This window comes from Diabrotica undecimpunctata, chromosome 2, assembly GCF_040954645.1.
Source record: "Diabrotica undecimpunctata isolate CICGRU chromosome 2, icDiaUnde3, whole genome shotgun sequence".
In the NCBI taxonomy this organism is placed as follows: domain Eukaryota; kingdom Metazoa; phylum Arthropoda; class Insecta; order Coleoptera; family Chrysomelidae; genus Diabrotica; species Diabrotica undecimpunctata.
Genome location: NC_092804.1, coordinates 11,936,638 through 11,961,464, shown reverse-complemented (window position 1 = coordinate 11,961,464; position 24,827 = coordinate 11,936,638). Strand labels below are relative to the sequence as shown.

At 33.1% G+C, this 24,827-nt stretch overlaps 1 protein-coding gene across 1 annotated transcript in view; it reads right to left on the bottom strand.

The window, feature by feature from the left end:
* Positions 1 to 12,189, bottom strand: part of LOC140434192 (F-box/LRR-repeat protein 2) — a 59,741-nt gene extending 47,552 nt beyond the window's left edge. Inside the window, exons 1-2 of the mRNA XM_072522274.1 lie at positions 12,012 to 12,189; positions 1,523 to 1,660 (exon numbers count right to left, since the gene is read on the bottom strand). Coding sequence (XP_072378375.1) covers positions 1,523 to 1,660; positions 12,012 to 12,041 — 168 coding nt within the window. The 5' untranslated portion in view covers positions 12,042 to 12,189. The remainder of the gene's footprint in view (positions 1 to 1,522; positions 1,661 to 12,011) is intronic.
* Between the last annotated feature and the right edge of the window lie 12,638 nt (positions 12,190 to 24,827).

Genomic DNA, 24,827 nt, shown 5'->3' with positions numbered 1-24,827 from the left:
GTTAATTAATAAAGAAAAGGAGTTGACATTTTTTAGTGGCCACATGATATGCTCCCTGAGGGACTCTACATATGGTAGAAGTATGTAAAGTTCCTCATGACTCACCCTGTATATCGCTCTATATTAGTGCATGTGATAATAAGCGTGTATGGTCGCGGCGATTAGAAATCTTTGTTTAAATATAAAACTATGTTTTTAGCAAGATAGAAACCACTTATCCTTGTCAAAATACTCATACCTATACGTGAATGTTTAAATATTATAAGCTTTTTGTCGTATTGCAATTCATTTAGTAGTTTTTTAGAAAAAAAAATCCCAAAAATCACTAATTAAGGCATTTTTTCAACAGAAAATTGCAAATAACTCAAAAATTAGCATTTTTCGAAAAAGTACCAAGATATAAAAGTATTTATTTCGATTAGATACGCCTAAAAAAATGTTACTCGAAGCGTTGCGGGAAATTGTTTTTTTGATATAAGTTACTAGTTAATACCGATTTTCGACCTACTTGGAAAAATAAAAAAAAGATATATTTGAACTCATAAAAATATATAGAATCGAATAAAAAGGTTTGGTTCGCTAGAAATGAAAAAAAAAATGTCGGTATAATCAGTTTCTAAGCATCTTTTTAGGGGTAAACCACCAGCCTATTGCTCTATAGCGTTTTTTACTCTACTCACAATACTTATTGAGATATTTGCTAGTGAAATTTTTCAAAATAAAATCCACGTTTTCAGATGGTTTTTCACAAAATGTAGCTTATAAAAAAAAACAAAAAATGGTGTACTTATGAAGTCTGTAGACCCAGTAGAAGCAGAGTTGTAGCTCACAGAAAAGTAGGTTCTTATTTGTCAAATTCCAAATTGAATATTTCAACGTTTAATAACCAAAAAATGAAGCACTTTTCGGGGAAAACTCGTCAAAACTTTTTGAAAGTGTTTAAAAAAAGCTTTATTTTTTAATTTCTCGCTAAAACTAAGCCAGTTACCCTCAAAATAAAGTGAGTCCCTCATTTTGGTGAAAACATCGTGAAAATCACCCCTTAATTAGTACCCCAAATGAAATTTATCGTTACCGATTTACAATTTACTGTATTTATTTATTGTTTATGGGATCTGTAAGTTTATCTGCTTCAAATTGCTTATTATTAACAAACTACATAACAACCTCAAACGACAACATGGGGAAAGAGATCATCTTAGATAGATCAATGGTGTTACAAGAAGATCTGGGAAGCTGGGAATCAGAAGATTACAAACGGTAGGTGAAAATAAATTGCTTGAAGGAAGATAATTAGTCAAAAAGAGTTCTCCACAGGCTGTAGTAGTAGCAGTAGTAGAAATATAACGAGGACAAAGCACAAAATTAATAAGCTTTAGTTATTAATAGATAAAGCCAATTAGAAGATAATACAATGTTATTTTTTATGATTCGAGACTCAATCAATCTGTAGTGTCAAACCTACCAAACAATAAATAAAAACAAAAGAAATTAAACAAAAAACCCACAATATAATACACACCTGTGGTTTCTCTGAGTCCGAGTTCTGATTGGGACTACCCGAACTGTTCCTGGGCTTTTTAGAATGTTTTTTATTCCACCAATTGTTCGAGTCATCTAGTTTCTTAATTTCATCGGTTGCTGGAGGTGTGCCCGGCAGCTAAGTGAAAATAAAAAGAAAAACAAAAATAAAAAAATAATAAAATAAATACAATAATTAAAAAAAATTAAATTTATATACTTTGTATGAGAAGTGGATTATTCGTGAACTACGGTTTAATGAATGGAGAATTGTTTCAATACTGTAGACACTAAATTCCAAGAAAGGGTGATGAATATTCGTTATTTTTGGTTTTCCAGTGGCGTACAGCATTTTTTTTTTTTTTTGAAAAGTGAGTGGTAGCGCTATTTGTATTGAAGAATTTTTACAAATTATGTATATGTACTAACATGTTCTCCATAGCGCTAAGACTAAGGCAAAATATCAATACACTATGTTCAAATTAAATAAAATAATTAAATTTATCAAAATCAAATTTCCATGAAGATGTATAAGAGGTGAAATTATTGTATCAATTACAAATTTTGTGATGAACCCTGGAATGTCAATATATTACATCCACAAGAAAATCAATGACTAGCATGAAGAAATGGACATCCAAAAATTTGAAGGTTGGTTTACAAAGATGTTCATCATCCATCCCCATTTTCACATCCATTGTTGGATATAGGCCTCCTCCAAACGTCTCCAGTTCTCTCTATCTCTAGCTGCTGCAATCCAGTTTGTTTCTATTCTCCTTAGGTCGTCGGTCCATCGGGTGGGTGGTCTGCCTCGACTTCGCTTGTCGGCTCTTGGTCTCCACTCCAATAATCTCTTCGTCCATCTTCCGTCTTCCATTCTAGCAACATGTCCAGCCCACCTCCACTTTTGTTTATTGATTCGCAGTATAATATCGTCTACGCCAGTTCGTCGGCGTATCTCCTCATTTCTCACGCGATCTTTCAAGGTCAGGCCCAGCATTGATCTCTCCATTCGCCTTTGTGTTACCCTCAGTTTTTCGGCAGTAGCTTTCGTTAAAGTTAGGGTCTCTGCTCCGTAGGTCAAGACTGGTAAAATGCCTTCCTTTTCAGGTGAATTGGGGTATTTGTTTTAAAAATGTCTCTCATCCTTCCATATGCCGCCCATCCCAACGTGATTCGTCTATTTAACTCGCAGGTTTGGTTGTCTCTGGTTATTCTAATTTCATGACCCAAGTATGTGTATTTATCGATTAATTCTACCTTGTTGTTATTGATCTGTATCTCTTCGCTGGGAACCATATTGGTCATCATTTTGGTTTTCTCGAAATTTATCTCCAGCCCAGTTTCTTGTAGTATGTCATTCAGTTCTTGGAGCATGTCTTTGATCTCTCCCAGATTATCTGACAGAAGCACGATATCGTGCTTCGAACATCGATGGATATTCCTTTCTGTTGCCATGTTAGTTTTTTAAATGCATACTCAAGAACGGTAATGAACAACTTTGGTGACATGGTATCACCTTGCCTGACTCCCCTTTTTATCTTTATTTTATTAGTTGCTGAATGTAGACTTATGGTTGTTGTGGCATTTTCATATATATTTTTAACTATATTAGAATATCTGTGGTCGACCCTGCAATCTTGTAGTGCTCTTAAGATGGACGGTAGTTCCACTGTATCAAACGCCTGTTTAAAGTCTACAACTATCAATGCCAAGGGACGGTTATATTCGTTAGTTTTTTCTATCAGGGTTTTTAGGCACTGCAGGTGATCGTTTGTGCCGTAATTAGGGCGGAAACCGGCTTGTTCCCGAGGTTGGTAAAAATCCAGCTTTGTCTCTAATCTGTTCGTTATTATTCGGGTGTATAATTTATAAAGATGGTTAAGGAGACTGATTGGTCTGTATCTTTCCAGGTCTGCTATATCTCCCTTCTTGTGTAAGAGTACAGTTATTGAATTATTCCACTTTTTTGGGATATTTTGATTCCATAGGCATAGATTAAAGAGCTTTTGAATTTTGGTTATCAGTACTGAGCCTCCTATCTTTATCGCTTCCGTGACGACACCGTCCTCCCCCGGAGCTTTGTTATTCTTCATCTGTTTTAGAGCCTTGTAAATTTCGTCCAAGGAGATTTCTGGGATATCTTCGGAACCCTAATTTTGAACCTTCCTCTGCTGATATTCAACTATATCTAGGGTCGATTGGTGGCTATATAATGTCTCATAGAATGATTCCACAATTTGTAACAAATGTTCTCTGTTTGATGTGATGTTGCCATTTCTATCCTTGAGTTTGACTATTTGTTTATTTCCATTTGTGAGTTTGCGTCTCATTATTTTCATACTCTTATTTTCCTCAATGGTTTTGATGATTTTCTCATCTTTGTATTTTCTTAGGTCTTTTCTGATTTCTCTTGATACTTCCTTGTTCATTTTATTTATAATGTCGTTACTAGAGTTTTCGTCGCTTCTCAGTATTCTTCTTTGTTCCATTTTTTTCTGGGTTTCCAGACTAATTTTTTCTTCCTTCCTTTTTGCTGCTTTGGGCAGCATTTCTTTTGAGCTTCTGTTATTGCTTCTACTATTATGTCATTTAGGATGTTAATATCATTTGTTGATGATTTTTCTTGAAGGAATTTACCGATATGATCTTCAAAATTTTGTTCGTTGTTTGGATGTGTCCATATGTTTATTTGCTTCTTTTTTATCATATTGTGTCGTTCATAGTTGGTATTTAACACAATGGTGGCTCTCACCATACGATGGTCGCTTGATTTCGCAATCTGTAAATATGTATCTTTTATCAGTGATAAAGTAATCGATCTCGTTTGTCGTCTTCCCATCTGGGCTTTTCCACGTCCATCTGCGGTGAGGTTTCCTGTAAGAAGTTTAAAATAGTGTCGCCACGGTTTAATAACATCTTACAAAGATGTTATTAAATCTTAAACCAAATTCTGTCGTCGTTATAGACAATGCATCTTACCACAATCGACAATTGGAGCCGTCAACTGTTTGGGGGAAAGCTGATATCAAAGAATATAGACGCTGATATCATGAACTGGCTCTCTCAAAGAAATATATCATCTGTCATCTGATGATAGTATCTTAAAAGTTGAATTATTAAATCTTGCAATGAGACATATTACTGAATGCAAGAAATATGTTGTCGACCAAATGGCTCGTGAAAAGAACATAATTGAATCGCTTATTTCAGAAACAACTTAAGTCACATTTTGGCGATTTAGAGTTTATAACACCAACATGTATTTCTGTGGGTTACACACAATTTAATTCAGAATACACCAAGTCCCGTAAGCATAGCTGATTTTATATCGATTTAAAATATTCATATATTTCTGAAACCACCTTAGTCCCGGACTAAGGTTGTTTCTGCACTAAATTGTCAGTTGTCATTTTGCATATTGCAAAATTCAGTGTTCCTATTATTTGTTCTTATTGCTGCTTACAAAAAATTGTCTGTATATTGGAAGAAAACGTTCATATTTTAATATTATTATGAACACAACGATCAACCAACCACCAGTGCTGAAAACGCAAAGGATGGAGAGCCTGCTACTATAGTGTATTTTTATGTATGAGAGAGTAATAAAACAATAAATTATGTATGCAAATCCCTAAACTGTTGATACGGGTGACTCAATGAAAAACAGATATTTGTCAACAAGTTTACAGAAGTATATAGGAAAACAATTTTAAATTGAGTATGACCACCAGGTATAAAGGTTGGAGCAGAATAGAATACAATAGTTGTGAGGGTTACTAATCCCTAAATAAGGTTGCCAGTGTCGGAGTGATGAGGTTAACAGGTACTAATGAATTTGCAAGACATGTAAGATGTTTATTTTATTGGTTATATATAACCAATAAAAGTTTAATAAGTACCTACCTATTTGCAAAATAAAGTTTAATTCTTTAGATAAAATAAAACGTTTTATTTTATCTATTTGCAAAATAAAGTTTAATTCTTTGCCTATTTGCAAAATAAAGTTTAATTCTTTAGATAAAATAAAACGTTTTATTTTATCTGAAATGAGTGCATTCCACGAAGTAAGGGTTTCAACAATCAAACATTTAATTCTTTAATTCCAGGAATCTACGACAGTAATTGACTAGATAATTACCTTCTAAACTTATTCCACAGAAAATGTGATAGTGGTTTTTTCCATTTTGTATATAGGAAGGTCCAAGTGGCGTATTCAAAATTCTTAACAGTTCACTAAAAGTAGGTACTTCAGTTGCAAGGTGCAGTTTATTGTGTATACTAGTGTTATGGAAAATTTGGAAGTGCCGTGTAAACGCCGAAAAATTGGTCCTCTAACAGTTAATGAAAAAACATTAATATTTAATTGTTTTAAATCATTTACAGACAAACGTTTATGTGAAAGTGTTGATGAGACCGTTGAGTTAGTTAGCAGTACACTTGGTGTTGGGAAATCTACGATTTACAGAGTTATTAAAGAAGAGAAATGTGGTAGTTTTCAAATGCCACGTAATGCTCCAGGGAAACCAAAATTTCAAATAGAATATCATTTTAAAGAAGGACTTCGACGGAAAGTGCATGAATTCTTCTTTAGACAAGAATTTCCAACATTGGATAAAGTTCTTGTCTCAGTTCGAGATGATAAGGATTGCCCAGAAATGAGTCGAAGTACGTTATGGAAACTTTTAAAAGAAATAGGCTTCCGCTGGAAAAAGAATCCCAGAAAGTCTATTTTATTAGAAAGAAGCGATATTGTCATATGGAGAAGACATTTTCTAAGAACCATAAAGGAAATGAGAAACCAAATAAGAAAAATATTTTATCTTGATGAAACATGGATCAACGAGGGTCATACACCAAATAAATTTTGGCAGGATGAAACTGTTACAAGTCAAAGGCACGCTTTTGTAAATAACTTATCTACTGGTTTAAACCCACCATCAGGAAAGGGACGCAGGCTGATAATAGTACACATTGGCAGTTCAGACGGTTTTGTTGAAGGTGGTTTATTAACTTTTGAATCAACTCGTACCGGTGACTACCATGAAGACATGAACGCTGATGTCTTTCAAGAATGGTTCGAACAAATGATAGATCTTCTTCCTAAGAACTGTGTAATAGTAATGGATAATGCAAGTTATCACTCCAGACTTATAGAAGGACTGCCCACAACCAAGTGGTTAAAAAAAGACTTGCCAGAATTGGCTGAGTTCAAAAAATATTACGTACCATCCCGGATCTATAAGAAAGGAACTTTATTCGTTGTGTGCCCTTCATAAAGAAAAATTTAAAAAATATGAAATTGATGAAATTGCCAAAAATCGTGGAATGACAGTACTTAGATCCCCACCATATCATTGTGAATTAAACCCGATTGAACTGGTATGGGCACAGATAAAGAGTGAAGTTTCAAGAAAAAATACCACTTTTAAAATTCATGATGTTAAACAGTTGTTTTTGGAGGCCGTAAATAATGTAAAACCTGAAAACTGGGAAAAGGCAGTAAATCACACTATTAAAGAAGAGGAAAAAATGTGGAAGCTGGACAATATTCCTGATAAAATGATCGAGCCAGTTATTATAAATCTTGGTTCTGAAAGTTCATCTTCTGAATCTGATTTGGATTTGTAACAAGTAGCTGTAAGTTTTATATTAATATTTTTATTCATCTATTTAACATACCTTAGACGGTTTTAAAAACTCTTTTTCTCTTTTGTAATTTTTAAAAATTAAAAAAAGTGAATTTTTTAAAACCCTTTTTAATGTAGGCCAGTCAGTTCTAATATAGTGTGTGATAACAGAGGTCACTTTTATTTACATACACAAACACTTTATAACACTGAAATAATTCATTTATTTTTTACAATTATTCAAAGTAATTTTTCAATTAATCTTGAGCACGCCCATGGAGTGGTCGGAGCTACCAGTTAAAATTATGCTAATTACTCTCTCGTTCATAAAAATAAACTATAAAAGGTGTAAGGGAATTAGGAAATCGGATGAATATCAGCGTAATGTTATCAGAAACTCTAGAGTTAAAGGGCAAACATATATTAGCTACAAAAATAAGGCTATGGAAGCAAAGCAAATAGGACCTCAGTGCAAGTAAGACAATAAAAATATAATATTTTTTGAGTTTGCAAAATGCATTCTTTAGGTGTCTACTCAAATCTTTGAAAAAGTGAATGAGGATCAAAGGAACATTATTTTTGGTAACTTTTACGGTACGACAACAAAAAACGAACAGGAAATATATCTACAAGGATTACTAGAATTAATGGAGGTGTCTAGAAGAAGAAAACGTAATAAAGGAGTTAAATATAGGACAAGAAGTTCAAGCTCTTTTTTAATGTTGATCAGACTAAAAAAAAGATATGCGAAGGTGCTTTTTTAAATATTCGCGCCATTGGAAGAGCAAGGCTAAAGAAAATTAAAAGACTTTGGGTATGTGGTGTGATACCTGCAGATAAAATGGGGAAAAATATAAAAGGGAACGTTACAGATGCTGGAACTAGGAAACTTATCTGTAGCCACATAACTACATTTCCAGTCAAAGAGTCCAGTCATTACTCTCTAATGCACGAATTATTTATTAAAAAGTATCCTGAGAGAACAGTAAAATACAGTTACAATAAATTTTTTCACGAAAATTTTAACCTAAATTTTGGTAGGCCACAAATTGACACATGCAATGTTAATTTAAAAATTAAAAGCCCTAGTCTTGGTGAAGTAGCAAAAAAAGTAGCGGTTACCGAAAAAGTCGTACACTGCCGCCGAAGTAAAGAATTTTACACTGCCCTACATGATCAAGTTGAGGAATGCATTCAAAGAGATGATGTAGAAGCAATCGCCTTCAACTTGCCTGTGACCGTGATTTTGGGGTTATTAAAAGAAACCTCAGAAAATTTGACTGAGTTTATGACATCCATAAGTACACGGAGATCATTGTTACAGAAAGTGCCCAAAAGCTATTCACGATTTGTGAAATTAAAAGGGAAAGTATTATAAATTTTAAAGACTGGTGTCCTTGGTATTATAGGGACCAAGGGACCAATGAATTTTGTTCTCAACTTCCAAACTGCATCATTTTGTCTACAGCGTTGATAATCCTGGCAGTATTCGAGCTAGTGAATACATTAACGGTGTGATATGGAGTACCTTCAATGTTTCCATTCCAAAAACAAGTAATGTCGCAGTTAAAATCCAACTCAAAGGTGTATAAAGACCCAATTCCAATACTAGAGGCCAAAAAAGAAAATTTGAACGGGTGGAGAAACCATTCTAACCATTTTACAAAAATATCATCATCACTAAGAAAAAGTCCAAGGAAGTCACAAAATAAACTGTATGATATTAAAATTGTTTAGTAATAACTATTTTTGTTTTGGCACCTGAAATTTCATTACTGAAACAACCCAAGTCCATTTTAAAAATATTTATTTAAAGAGTTTAGTAACAATTTAGAATGCTTTTGTGTTTTTGATAAATGCTTACATTAGGTGTAATCTATTAACGTCAAACTTCATTAGTGAAAATGTTCAGATAAACTCCCAAAATGTTATTTTCATCTCCTGCAAACTGTCCGAATGTGACTTAGGTTGTTTCTGAAATAAGCGATTCAATTGTTCTGTGACTCCCTCCATACCATTGTGAACTTATATAGGCTCAAATAAAACCACAAGTAGCGAGGGAAAACTTAGCATTTTACTGTAGAGAAAAAAAAAAGTAATACAACGCCAATGTAGAAGCTTCGCCTCAAAAATTAGCATTAATTTGATATAAAAAACATGCAGATACATCATGAGCAGGGTACTTTATTTAAAAATTAATTAAGGAAATAACATTTTCGCTCAAAAATTATTCACTATTAATTGAATTAATGCCTGCAAAGATGCTGCATAGTAACAAGAATGGATAAGAGAAGTAATGACGAAATAAAGCAAAGAACATCAATAGAAACAGACATACTAACATATCATATAGAAAAAAAAAGACTAAAGTGGTATGGACATGTAAGAAAAACTAGCGACAGCAGATGGATAAAGAGAATAACCTAATGGAGCCCCATAGGAAGGAGGAAAAAGGACTACCCCGAAGATCCTGGAGGAACGAAGTAGACGACACCATGAGTAAGAGAGGCCTAAACAATGGAGAATTGAACAACGGAGAGAGATGGAAACGGTTAAGCAAGGGAAGGCAGTGAATACTGTACAATCCCTGAATATATAATACATAATTGAATTAAAAATATTTGCGGCCACTTTTTTATGGCAACCTATTATCAATGTATTCCCCTAATTTTAAATGTAGTAAAAATGTGAGTTTGATTAACTACATTATGAACATAGTGATGCTGCAGTGGGATCTTAAACTATGAAGTATGCAAAGCAATGGAAGTACAAAATGCTCCACCTATAGTAAGTCCGAATTGCCAAATATATGCTATATGCTAAATTTCCAAATATAAATACTTGGGAACAAGCATTAATAACAACAATGACATCACAGAAGAAATAAAAACTAGAATTGGAAATGCTCGAGCTGCTTTTGTTAATATGAAGGACATTCTGGGAAGTCATGACATTAACTTAAACCTGAAAATGAGATTGGTTAGATGCTACATCTTCTCGATACTGCTGTACGGAGTAGAGACTTGGACTTTAAACAAGAGCAATACCAATAAACTAGAGGCCTTCGAAATGTGGATATACAGAAAAATTTTGAAAATACCTTGGACAGACAAAGTAACAAATAGTGTAGTTCTTCGAAGAATGAACAAAGAATGGGAGCTGTTGATCACCATCAAGAGAAGAAAGTTGGAATATATTGGTCATGTGATGAGAGGGAAAAAGTACCGATTGCTCCAGTTAATTATCCAAGGAAAGATTCAGGGCAAACGAAGCGTGGTGAGACAACATATATCTTGGCTGCGCAATTTAAAAAACTGGTTCCAGTGCACATCTAACCAATTATTTAGAGCAACAGCTTCAAAGATACGAATAGCAATGATGATTGCCAAACTCCGTAGCAGAGAGGGCACTTGAAGAAGATGCTAAATGAACTATAAATTGTTGCTTTTTAATTTAGTATCATTAAATTTATCAATTACATTGACAATAAGTTTTATTGAAGTCAAAACAAAAGTGTTTTCAGACAGATTTCCTTTATTAATTTATCTTCTTCTAATCTTAGTACATGCCTAAGAGATTTCAATGTTAGAGCATTTATTTATCTATCCATTTATCTCATTAAACAATCATCTAAAATCTAAACTCACTACCTTGAGACTTTTTGGTCCAAGATTTTTTCTAAGGATCTTACTTTCTATTCTTCTTGGCTTCTCTTCCTCAATAACATTTCAAATGAGGAGTATAGATTGATGAGTAGTACATAAGAAATTATATTAATTCAGTTTGTATTAAAAATATTGACAACACATTTGGTCAGTGGCGCACCCAGAATTTTTCTGGGGGGAGGGGTTTTGGTTTGGCACCGAATTTTTTTTATGCTACCTACATTTAGAGTCCTTAAAATTTGTGAGTAACAGTGTCGGAATAGTGCCCTGGCGGGGGTTAAACTCCCAAAAACCCCCTGGATGCGCCACTGCATTCGGCATAGCTTCTATACCCGATTTAAAAATATTTCTGTAAAATAGATTCCAAAAAAGAACAGGAATAATATATTTAAATTTATAACAAAAGAAACCATCTCCAATTGATTATATTAAATTGTTTGAACACTTAAAATAAGGCACAAATGATTACTTAAGATACTTAAAACAATAACAATATCCTATCAATTTAAATTAGGGCACATTGTTTTCATTTTGTTAATTGAATAAGTATAATAAATCACAAATTGCTTCATTAAATCAATCAGACTTGGCACAAATACCCCGACTCTATACTAATAACATTATTTTTATCGATAATTCTAAACAAAACAGAGCAAAAATATGCGGAATAGAAAATAAGGCAAAATTCGCTCTCATACAAAGACAAAAAAGTATTGACAAGACTAAAATTAGCTGGAGTTATTGACATAATAATTTTATTCACAAACAGTGCGTTTTATACAGAAAGAGCTAATTGCGACTTAAAGGTACGTGAACTTTTACGAACCAATGTTATTCCAGTACGAATTTAACTCAAAAATAACATTTTTGTGCGAAAATAAGACGTAGATGTCAATAAACGGCTGACATTTTCAGTTTGACTAGTATGTCTTCGTCATCAAGAACAAAGAAATATAAAAAATAAACGCCGTAAATAAAGGTAACGGTTATTTAAAATATTCAGAAAGGTTAATATATCTTGTTTTAATTAATAAATAGCTACCAAAACTAATGTTATTCGCTTCAAAACAGCTTTGACGTTTCCGCGATAGGTATCAGCTGTTTTACATCAAACAATGAACGAAAGTACATCCAAAAATAACATTAAAACTACACCAATTTATTAATATTTCGGAAAGAATAGTTATAGACTTACCTCGAATTTGTTTCTACCTGCATAAATCATATTAATGCAGGCGGAAAACGTCACAAATACACTTTGATTGTTCCGTACTTTCTTCACAAACAGTAACAAATAAGTGACTGGTATACACTACTGTTAGTACAATGTCCTTGGGTCGCAGCAAACTCTACGAATAGCGGCCAACGGATTTGTTTATGCGCTTGCCATTGGTCGAAGAGTGTTCAAAACAAAAACAACCCCATCTGATCGTCTGCTTCGTTTACAGCGTTGCCAATATCTAAGAAAATTAGTAAAATTTTATGGAAAATATTCATTTTTATAGTTAATTATTTTCAGTTAACGTGAATTACTTTAAAACTGATTATTATAATCATGATAACAAAAATAATTTGTAATTTATTTTATTTTATTAAATCATCATCAATCAGCCATGATTTATCCATTGTTGAATATAGGCCTCCTCTAGATATTTTCATCTATTCTGTTCTAAGCCTCTGTTATCCAATTGGTCGCAATTGGATAGTTGGAGGTCTTTCCTGGTTTCGCTTGTTTACTTGTGGTCTTCACTCAAGCAATTTTTTGTCCTTCTTCTTGTGGTTCCTTCTCCTATCGGATGTTGTATATCATAACAGCTATCCGTATTTTATTGGCGGCTGCTCTGAAAGCATCTACTGAGCTGCAACTATACCACTCTCTTAGGTTTCTTAGCCAGGAACTTCTTCGTCTTCCTATGGATCTTTTACCCTTGATTTTACCTTGCATTGTGAGCCTTACTATCTCATATTTCGCACCTCTGATAATATGGCCTAAATATTCCAGCTTTCTTGTTTTGATGTGCTTTATGACGTTGCACTCCTTTTGTAGCCTTCTTAACACTTCTGCATTTGTAACTCGTTGGGTCCATGGTATTTTCAAAATCCTTCTATAGCACCACATCTCAAATGATTCCAACTTCTTTATATTATCCACTTTTAGTGTCCAGCTTTCCATTCCATACAACAAAGTCGAGAACACGTAGCATCTTAAAGCTCTTATCTTCAGCTCTAGAGGAAGGATTCGATTAACAAACAATGTTTTCATTTTTATAAATGCTTGTCTTGCAATTTCAATGCGTGTCCTTATTTCTCTATCTTGGTCATTGTTTTCATTTACCCAGGTTCTCAGATATTTGTAGTTATTCACTCTTTCTACTTGTTTTCCCTCGATATCTAGTCTTCCTACTGTATGCTGCTTAGAAATAATCATGCTCTTGGTTTTCTTAACGTTCATTTGTGGTCCATATTTTATACTGACTTGATATATTCTATTTACTAAGCCTTGCAGTGCTTCTAGACTGTCTGCAAAAACAGTGGTGTCGTCTGCGAATCTTATGTTGTGTAAGCTTTTTCCGTTTATTGATATAAGGCTGATTTATAAACTTTATGTTGGCATTGGCGCTGGCGTTCGCCGTTGACCTTGGCGCTGGCTATCATACTGCATTTATAAACTTTCGATTGGCGTTGCCGTTAAAGATAATTTCTAACCTTACATTTTGATTTGGTATTATTAATTTTTGCTTGAAAATTAATACAATGGAAAATGAAAATGCTCGGCCTTTGTCAGGTGCAGTAGCACTTATATCCGATACTTTGTATTCGAGCAGCACTGAGCCTTCGAAATAAAAGATAACGTCAATACAAACGGAGGCCCGTTAACCAGAACAGAACAGATTCTTTGTATTATCAAGTATAGAAAACATGGGGATAGTTTTTTTTGTGAACTAGGTACTAATTTATAAATAGTTTGTGACAAAAAATGTATTGTGCAATAGAAGTCTGTCATTAACCACACGTCTAAAAGTATTGAAGTGCTACGTCTGGTCCGCTTCGATCTGATAATGATTCGATGAATGGAAATGTTTTTTTTTTGAAACTTATTTTTTCAAATTCGATAGACAAATATTGCCCTGAATCCACACTTTCTTGCTCTTGGAGTTGCTGTATGGTTCGGTGCATACATCATTGTATGCATCGATGCAACATCGTTCTCGGGTTGGAGATATTCTAAAGGTTTCTTCTCTTTGGTATTTTCTTTTTATTCGTTTTCTTATTTCCTTTATTTTTTTGTTCCGTTTTGAAAAGTGAGCTTGTGAGTATTTCTAATTTGCTGCATCTGGTCCGGCACTTAACTTCAGTAGATCTTTTAGATCTAGGAAAAGGTAAGATTTCCTTAGGAGACGCTGTAAAAAAATCCTCGCTGCAAGATGCATGTGGATAATTGTTTTCCATGATTGAGGATATCGGTAGCACATCTCTACTGCAGCCGAGCTACGGTAAAACTTATTCTGTGCCCTCTATGGAGATAATGAGTTTTCAGTAAAATGCATCTGTAGTTCAGTTTGGCTATTTATGTCTTTATTCTAAGGGGTTTGCGAGGGAGTTTCTTCTTCGATAAAGTGGACTTCAGATGGAGAAAAGTCCAGGTCAGAGAATACTTCTGAGTTAAACGGGCAAATGCTACATTTTTGAAACCCAGAGGTGCTATTTTGAGACGTGAAACTCTTTTCAAAGGCAGTTTTCACCACCAAATCGAGTATGTAATGTTGGATTATTCTCCGACTTGGAAAAATATTCTAAACAGTTTCCACTGCAATTTCAAACACCCCCTTAACAGATCTCAACACCGTCATATTGAGTGGTTAAAGTTTATGTGTGATGTGTGATGAAACATATAACATGATGACGCTGTTTTCTCTCGAAAATAATATCGTTCGAATTTAAATGCGAACTGTGGTTATCTGAAATAAGAGCACAGGGTGCTGTTTGGATGGCCGAACTATTTTAATAAAGAACTTCAGCCATTTATGAAAGATGTCTGAATTGATCCACCCAGAATCTGCACCAAACGGTGCTATCAACTGGTCCAGAGTCCAACATTCTCTCTCATACTTTCTTCTTCTTTCGGAAAATGAAGGATGACGGAATAAAACTTCCATCGTCATTGATGCAACAAATTATTGTGGTCAGTTTACCTCTCTCAGCAGAACTTATTACTACCACTTGTTTTTTCCCTTTTACTGAAATCAGTCTTGATGACTTAGAAGATGATGTTGAAGAAATTGTATTTTTCATACAATTCCGACAGATTTCCAAAAAACTCTCCATCTTTTCGTCTATTGAAGGCTGCACATCTATGTATACTTGTCGGCTTTGGCATTCTGAACGATAATTCATTAATTTGATTCATAAACCCGTCAATCTACGCTTTTCCTGTATGGTTGTTGCTAAATGGATGTGCCACATCATTTTTTACTGCGAGCTGGAACGCAAGTTTTTAAAGAGAATTCCATGTGAGGCCATAAAACTTGGAATCGGATGATGGAGCGTACTCTATGCGTACTTTATGCGAAGTGGTCTTCCGTTTATTTTATTAACCATTTAAATCTAGAACAACAGATTTCGAATTGAAATAATTGTAACATATGTATAAGGGCTAAGCGTTAAGTTTCCACTTTGCCCACAAACAAACTTTCCACTATGCCCTCTCTCAATACAAACCATGAATTCTAGTATTGAATACTTAAAAAATATGTGGCGAATATTCAGTGATTTTGTAGATTCAGTTGTAGATGATATATAATATTTATTAGACTATCTATAGAAAGCTACGAGGTGCATTTTCAATTGTCTATTAAATATCCATGAGATAACGATTTTCCGCTTTGCCCACTATTTCCGCTATGCCCTCCGTTCCACCATATCCTTGATTGCAAAAAGCGAAGAAATATAGAAATATTTTTAAAGCATGGCTCAAGCTGATGGTTCGGTAGTCACTACTACATCTTTACCGCATTTGCCACATATCGCCACAAAAGTTGACAACAGCCAATCAGTTGGTATATAACTGAACTGTCGAAGAGCTTTATTATTTCACTCGGTATTTCATCCGGCCTCGTCGCTTTTCTGACCTTTTCTAATCTTATTGCTCGTTCAATTTCGTCCATAGTTATGTCAGGTCCTGTCACTACTTTAATTTCAAGATCGGGCCTTTTTATTAATAAAGAGTTCCCGAATGTACTCTTTCCATCTCTCTACTTTATCCAAATCAGTGATAATCAGTTTGCTTTTACATTTTTATTTTTATATATATTTTAAATGCATCATGTTTTCTCTGTAACTTTTCAGATCGGATTAAGATTATATTAAAACCACTATCAGTAGATAGTGGATGTAGTATATAGAAGAAGGCCGACCAAGTGCTTCTGAGTACAATCTTATCTGATCTCTACACAGTCACAAAGGAGTAACTTAATCATGAACTGAATGATATGATGTATGTTATGCAGATGTATTTGAAAAGACACCAAAACATGCATATCCTGGGACCAAGTGATTACTATATGGTCAATATATCGTAGATACTGCTTAGGTTTCGAAATATTCGAAACATGTGGCAAGATCCTTTGAAAAGTGTATACCTATAGTTGAAAAAATATTAGCAGTCAAAGCCATAACAATCTTGGCTGGAGTCACTAATGAAACATAATGTACCTATTCTTGTTTGGTTGTCACGTTGATTAAGTAGGTTTAGCTTCATTTGTGCATCTGTCTGACTAGTATTTTCCCAAGATTTTAGTTTATATTTTTAATTTTATGAAGCGAGTGTTTGGTAACTGTTTAGCTATTTATTCTAGTGATTATTCAGATAGATAGAAAGGCCTAATTAATTCCGTTTTTTTAATACATCAAAAATATCCTTTTTTTTTATATATAGTTATTTTTATAAGTCTTTTTACATACAAATATTTATACGGTTCTTCAATATTCATAAACAAGAAAAACAAGCAATAGCTAACTTGACAACACCGCTCTGTCGAGACGTCTCCGAGGTTAACGAACACAAAATTCAACGTCCCAGTCACAAAAAGAACCTTCCGAATAATCCGAATCCTACCGTACTGGAAATAGAGTCTCGAAGTCTGCTCCATGCTGTTCTTGTCAGCGATAAAACGACGATGATGAAGGCTGCCCAAACCTAAAGTTTGATGGCCCCACTGTGACTACCCATCTTCGGGCGGTCACCCCGTTCGTCGGCGGTCAGGTAGTTCAAATGAAACGAAACGTTTGATTTGCCATTTGATTACTGGTTTTTAGAATTAGTCACTTGTAATAATTGATTTTAAATCCCTTCTTTTTTTTTTCGAAGAAGTCATGAATTCAATTTGAAATCATTTAATATTTAACAATGAATGATTTTTTTTGTATGAACTCGTATATTAAAGTTTACTAAATATGCGCGCTGCATAGCATCAAAAATTGATCAATTGTTTAATTGTCTTAGACAGATAGTCCAAGCTGTAGACACAAAAATGAATGATTTTTAGTGTTAATAAGTAAATTTTTGAAATCAGCACAGCGTTATGAAAGGCAGTGTCTGGAGTAACATCCAAGTGCCTGCGTGCTTCTCCAAACTGTTCGTTATAATTTTTTTATGGCACTTTTAAGGTGCAAAAACCGTGTTTTTTCATTATTTTTATTTTTATTGTATAATCAACATTTTAGGGTAAAATGAACAAAATATTGAATGAAAGTATACTGTATCCAGAAATTTAGTGTCTCATTATAAAAGTTATTTTAATAACAGCTGTAAAACGGAATAATCCCTTGTAAATACTCTATTGTTGTATAATCACCACAGCTACCAAAGCTGCCAGGACCGGCATAATAGCCAAGCATATCACAACTGTATATAGGTATATATAATCAGATCAAATATTATCATTCAAGCATAATGTCAAAAAACTCTTTTTATAAACATACAAATTTCCCATAACTATTGTTATTAATCATTATTTCAAGTTTCAACGAAGAAAATGTTTTGTGTGTGTGTGTTTTGAGTTTTATTGGCACTGGTTTTCACACTGGCCAGTCAATTTCATAATGATTTTTTTAGACTATAACTTATCACTAACTCAGAGGAGTAATGTGTAGTGTCTGTGTTGAGTAAATGTCTTGTTACTTTAGTAAAGTCGACTTCATTGTCTTCACAAAGAGACGCTAATTGTATCTGAACGTCTGAGGTCCCTTCGGTGAGTACCAATTTACTCGTTTTAACAGGTTCATATTTATTCATGTTGACTGGTTTTGTTTAAGTTTTCCGTTTCATGTCTGAAAAAGTTGTCAAAAAATGGGAAATTTCTTTATTAATAATTTCACGAAAAAAAAAATATTCTTTATTAAGGTTACGCGTCACATAGAAATCATTAATTGATAATCTTATAAAATATTAAGTAGTAGATAGGGAAAATCAAAATTATTAATAAATACTGAAGAGGAAAGTGATTTTAAATTTAGATATGCAAGAAAATGTAATTTTAAAATGTTTGTAGGTATTAAAAAGTATGTCCAAGTTTAGATTCATGGCCTTCTAATAATTAAATATTACATTTAAAGTAAAAAGTAAATAAAAAAATACTTTTGCATTTGTTAATTGTGTATATTGAATAACGTAAATTAGAAATAAAATTAAAAATTAATGCACCTACTGATACATCATTAAAAGGCCATGAATCTAAATTTAAAAATAATTTTTAATTCCTACAACCAAATTAAAATAACATTTTATGCTGCACCTAAATTTAAAAGCACTTCACATTTAAGCATAAATCAATATTTTTGATTTTCGCTGTATACCACTTAAAATTTTATAAATTTGAATATTGATTATTGATTTCTATGCAATGCAGAAATCTTTAAGAAAAATAGTTTTTTTCGTGAAATTAATAATAAAGAAATTTCCCATTTGTAGCCAACTTTTTCAGACATACTTTATACCTTACTAACAATTGAAAAACTTCTTCCCTTACATGAAGTATAAAATATAAATACATTTAGCTATATATATATATATATATATATATATATATATATATATATATATATATATATATATATATATATATATATATATACCTACATTAATTCATTTTAATTTTCACTTCAGCATTTTATTATTTCACTTGCAATTTGTTTAACAAAACAAAAATTGTTTATTACTTTCAAAATTTGGATATATTTAATAAAGAATCGACACAGAAAATATAATAATTAATTAATTCTAATACTCCATCAGCTTATGTATTTTTTCCCTTAATTATCTAGATATTTATTTAAATTAAATATGTAATGTAAATGACAAATAAAATATAAAATTCGTTAAGCCGGCCCTTTTTACTATTTACCTGAAGAGGCAAATCCCTTTTTGGCTTCGACTTTATCAGTGGGATACTTTTAAATTCTGCATAAGTCAGTTCTTATAATTGTGAATGAAGTTTACATAAAAAAGCTTTAATTTGAGCTATTGTACATTAAATTTTACCTAATAGTTTATACAAAATTAATGATCGAAAGTTCAAAAATGTCAATTTTTCGCCATTTTTTATTTTTGATGTAACTTTTGTAAAATTTATTTTTTTATATACAAAAATCATTGTACTGACGCTTTTGACGTGACAACGTCTTAAATTAGGTTGTGGCTCGGAGTCATTTAAGAAAAAGTGTAACGCCCGCTCACGTCTGTTACAGTGAGTCGCCGAACGAGAGAGAGGCCCGCCGGACCGGCGAATGCCTTGCGTCTCTCTCCCACTCAAACATGATCGGTCCGCTGCGCGCGGCACTAGAGAATTAGGCGCGTTGAATCGCTAAAGTTGAAAATCGTTGAAAGTATCGTCAGCTGTGTCTGTAGTGAAAATGTGGAGTGCTTAGATTCGTCATTTACAACAACTACAACAATAAAGGTAAATAATTGTACACTAATATTTCATTATCGTAAACTATGATTGATTGATTAATTGTTAGATTAACACAAAAGTTGAGAAACTGAGTTTATAGGTTATGTCATACTATTGACAAATGTTGATAGTGTTAAGTAAATTATTAGTTTAAATCACTCTGCAATCAATCGTAATTCAGTCAATTGAGAAGAAACCGCGCGTATTGCTGGTCAAACATTTAAAATAACAAATTATAACCTCTCACTCAAATAGAAATTAGTTAAGTTTAAGTTTACATGTACAATGTTTTAGTAAACAAAGTATATTTCTATAGTTAAAATGTGTGCAATTCTTATTTTCATTCAATTCCTTGTTCCTATTGTGCAATTTAATAATATTCATATCAATAAATATTCTACCAAGAAAAAGACGTTGTCACGTAAAATCTTCGCCCGTAAAACCGACTTTACAGGCAACCGATTTTTTTTTAATTACAAACCGAATGAGACTTCATAACATCCGATTCGTTCAATTCGTTTTCGAGATCCTACGTTTAATTGTTATAAAAATTCTTAAAAGTCTATAAATTTTGCAGGGCCGTCTATAAAAGTTTATAAACTTAAAAAAGATATACCTAGATATAATTCATATATTCATATATTCTATCGACAAAAATGTTTCCTTTCAATTACACGTTTTTACGTTTACTCACGTTTTTCGTTTATGTTACGTTACGTTTTTCATACTACACTATTTCAGCTTCAAATATCATTCAATACCGTCTTCTGGAGACATTTACCGTGACGTTCGTTGGTTTTTAATGTAAAAGTTTAAATTGTGCATTTTTAGGCATATTTCAAATGCCTTATATTTGTTTCCAAAACTCAAAATTGAAATTTCATGTTATAAGTTTTGAATATTAGGCTGTAACAATAAAACTTCCTCTACGATCCGCCGATAAAAGTGATAAATTTTATTGATTTCACGAGAATCGTAAAAAACAGCAAACACTTCTACAAACTACAAAAATTGCATACGAAAGCTCCACTCTTCACATTTAAAATGCATTTTGACCTTTGCCGATAGGACACTCTGATCAAAAGATATCGAATTTTTACCGTCGAGTTGATACAAATTTTATTTAAAATTTATTTCGCGGGCGTAACTGACATTCAAAATCAACGGTTGCTTCAAGCGTTGTTTCTGAGAGAACAATTCCTTTTACACAAAAAGTACTAATAAACATTTTTATTCAAAATTATCTCAGCGATATTTTTTATTGGAAATATTTTTTTATACGACGTACAGATTCATGGTAAATCGATTTTTTTCCGTTTTTCCTCACCAATGACGGAGGGTTTTAGGGGAAGCCCGGGAGTAAACTTGCTAAACTTCTTTGCATTTTTTTTGTAATCCAAAATTAACATTCTAAGCAAAATTCAGCTTGTTCGTATGATTTTTACAGGTCTCTGTTGACTGGACTAATAGTGAAAAATAAACCATTTCTAATAATATTTCCAAGGGATTAAAGCAAAAAATAGACATATCGCATGATCGAAAATACAAATAACAATAAATAGTTCATATCAGCTCTTTTGACAAACAAGAATACAAAAGCGCATCGTAAAAACCTAAAAAAAGCGGATACCTAAAATATTAAAAAATGAGAATAATATTGAGAATTGAAGAGTATGAGAGTATGGAATAGAAATACAACGTAAACGTACAACCAAAGTACAACATTCGTAAAACGTTCGTGTTATCGATGTGCAAAATTAAAGTTTCGCATAGAGGTGAGTGCGACTATTGTTACTAGGAGTATCTGTGAATTTTTGTCTATCACTTGTTATGGAATGAGAATACAGGCAAAAATATATAAGGAGCAAATGTAATGAGTAAATATTCTACTTCGAGACTGATATATTTTTATTTTCTATATTAAAAATGATCTTGGAGTTATTACGTTTATTAATAATCGCACAGAAAGAAGTATTCCGGTTTCACTTTAAAATCTTAATTGTTTTGAGACTGATACAGTAAATATCAATGTGGGAGTAACAAATTAGGATGAAATTGTATTACAAAAGAAAATATGGACGTACCTGAATAAAACCAAAGGATAATCAAATTTAGATACCAAAAAATTCCAGATGTTATAACAAAATGAGAGTGGTAAGGAACATTAACCTACAATAGAAAAAGTCTACCATCTGACAGGGGGGAGAGCAATAGTAACATGTGGTATAAGTAAGAGCTTTAGAAGAGCAAAAACTTCTATCCTTAGTAGTAGCCAGGACTTTGACAAACCGGCACATTGAACACATAACCTCATGTGATTAGCAACTTATACGGGTATTAAAAAAATTAAGGTGGCATATCGTCTGGCCAAACTTAAAGCATTATCTTCAAAACTGTACTTAATATTAATGCAAACTTTTAAATGTATAATGCTAATGTAAACTGTAATTAATCCTTATGTGAGGAACTACGAAATTTTGTTAAAAACAAGAATCGCAGTATACTAGAAGTTTAATGAAGAGACCAAAAAATCTTAAATGTAATTTACGAATTAAGTAAACAATGTAAATTAAAGACAGAAGAGACAAAAGAAAAAAGTTATTCGGATAATGAATAAGACCAGATAAATCCATAAAGTGTGATTCTAAATATGAATTATATATACAAAATATAACAAAATTGATATTACAATTGTTTAAAATATAACCATATAAGTACGTTAATTTTTATTTCAGAGGATTTTATATACACTAAGATTTACTAAACTTCTTTATTATGTATTAATGAATAATGCCGATACTCTCCAAAATTCAGAAATTATTCACAACGGCTTATTTATACTCAAGAAGAACAATATTTAAATATTATTTAAATATTAATAATAAAAGAATGAAGTTTTAACAAAGTTTAGAAGTTTAAACTAAATAAATAAAATAATAATAGCGGAGGTCAAACAATTTGTTATGCATAAGGAGCATTACGTATTACAGTCAACAATATGGACACCACTACCTTGGCACCATAATAAATGAAGAATGGACCAACAACCAGGAGATTAGAGCACGCATCGGAAAAGCTAGATCCACCTTCAATCGGATGGGGGCCTTCTTCAAGAGTCACAACCTCTCTCTTGATACAAAAGTAAGAATGCTGCGATGCTACGTCTTCTCTGTCCTTTTTTATGGTGTTGAATCGTGGACCTTGAACGAAGATATGTGCAGAAAACTGGAAGCATTTGAGATTTGGCTATATCGGAGAATGCTTAATTCCGTGGACTGACCGAGTCACAAATGAGGAGGTCCTCAGAAGAATTAATAAGAATCGAGAAGCACTGACCACCATCAAATCTCGAAAGTTACAGTTCTTCGGACATATTATGCGAAATGAATCCAGATATACTCTCCTTCAAGCCATCCTGCAAGAAAAAATATTTGGAAAACAAGGTCCAGGAAGAAGAAGAACATCTTGGTTAAAGAACCTCAGAATCTGGTTCAATACAACATCTGTGCAGCTTTTGCGCTGCTGTAGATAAGATAAAGATTGCCATGATGATCGCCAACATTCGTAACGGATTGGCACATCAAGAAGAAGAAGAAAGGAGCAACAATTTATGAAAAATTAAAAAGAAGATCTTTTCAGACAGATAGTCCTAAATGCATTGGCTATTCCAATAGTCAGCTTCAGCTTGATTTGGGTGTACAGTACGACTCTCGAGAAAGTGGCTAAAAGCAAAGATGCCAAATCGGACACAACGCCGACGTCCCGAAAGATATGACGGCCAAGACAGTCGCTGAACTGTTGTTCATATGAACAAAATCTCTCGGTCTCTCTAAATCCAAGAAACTTGTAGCAGAACCTTGGTACAAAAGGGAAACAACGACGGGATACTGACAGGGTGTCGGTAGTGAAATTTGACTATACCAGGACGAGGTGGTTGCTCAACCATACTCGCGACAGCATGCTTATAATGGTAGGCATTCTCGCATTCAGGTCTGCCATGAAACAATCATCTCTAGTGGATAAGACTAGTAGAAGATTATATTTGATTTATTTACCTGAAGAAATATACCTTTTATTTTTCACTTTCTTGGGAGGTAAGAGGATTTTAGAGTATTCAGATTCTTAATATTTTCGATGGCCGGACACTGTGACCTTTACTTCGTTGTGAAACAGTTGGTAAATTACCTTGCCATGTCTTTTCATTATTGTTACTACTACTATTATCAGGTACTAAAAGAACTGAGCTCTAAAGGAACTCTTTCCGTGTTATTTCCCCACATTCTTCATGTAATCTTCTTTGATTACTCTGGTACTTGCTATTAATTCACCGAGAGGACGAATATATGATCTCAAATTTGTAAAGTATCGCAGCAACTCTCAAGGTTTTTCAGTTAACATACAGGTGTAAAATTATATAACTTACAGCTGTTGGTAGTTTTTTACTTGAAAAGTCACTGACTTTACACTTTTATAACAAATTTCGGGAGATTTATTGTATGATTTAAGAACAAATCTGTATTTAGCTTGAAGAAAGATATGATATTATACGACGCTCTATTATTTCTAATAGAAATACACTAAGATGACTGCACTTAGAAAAACATCGACTTATATCACGAGAGGAAGCATGTCTCACCCCTAATAGAACCACGCCAAAAGTGATTTCTATTCCTTCAGCAGACTCACAGCTCCCCTAAGAAATACTAGTGACATATGCCAAACTTTCTCTAATTTCTAAAATTAATAGATTGTATGACTTAGGCAAGAAGCATTGAGGAATTGGAGAAATAAATGTAGATTTATGGGCATCGAAGTGGGACAAGAAACTTTGTATACATTGTTGTTTGCAGATGATCAGGTGGTGGTTGCAACCGATGAGGAAGATATAAATTATATGAATCGAAAATTATTTGAGGAATATGCCAAATGGGGGCTTACTGTAAACATAAGCAAAACAGAATATTTAAAAATTGGAGGAAATACCACAGGTCTGAGGCTTGAAAACGCAGTCATAAAAGGCTACAACCTAGGAAGCATCATATCAGCAGATGGCAGAGTTA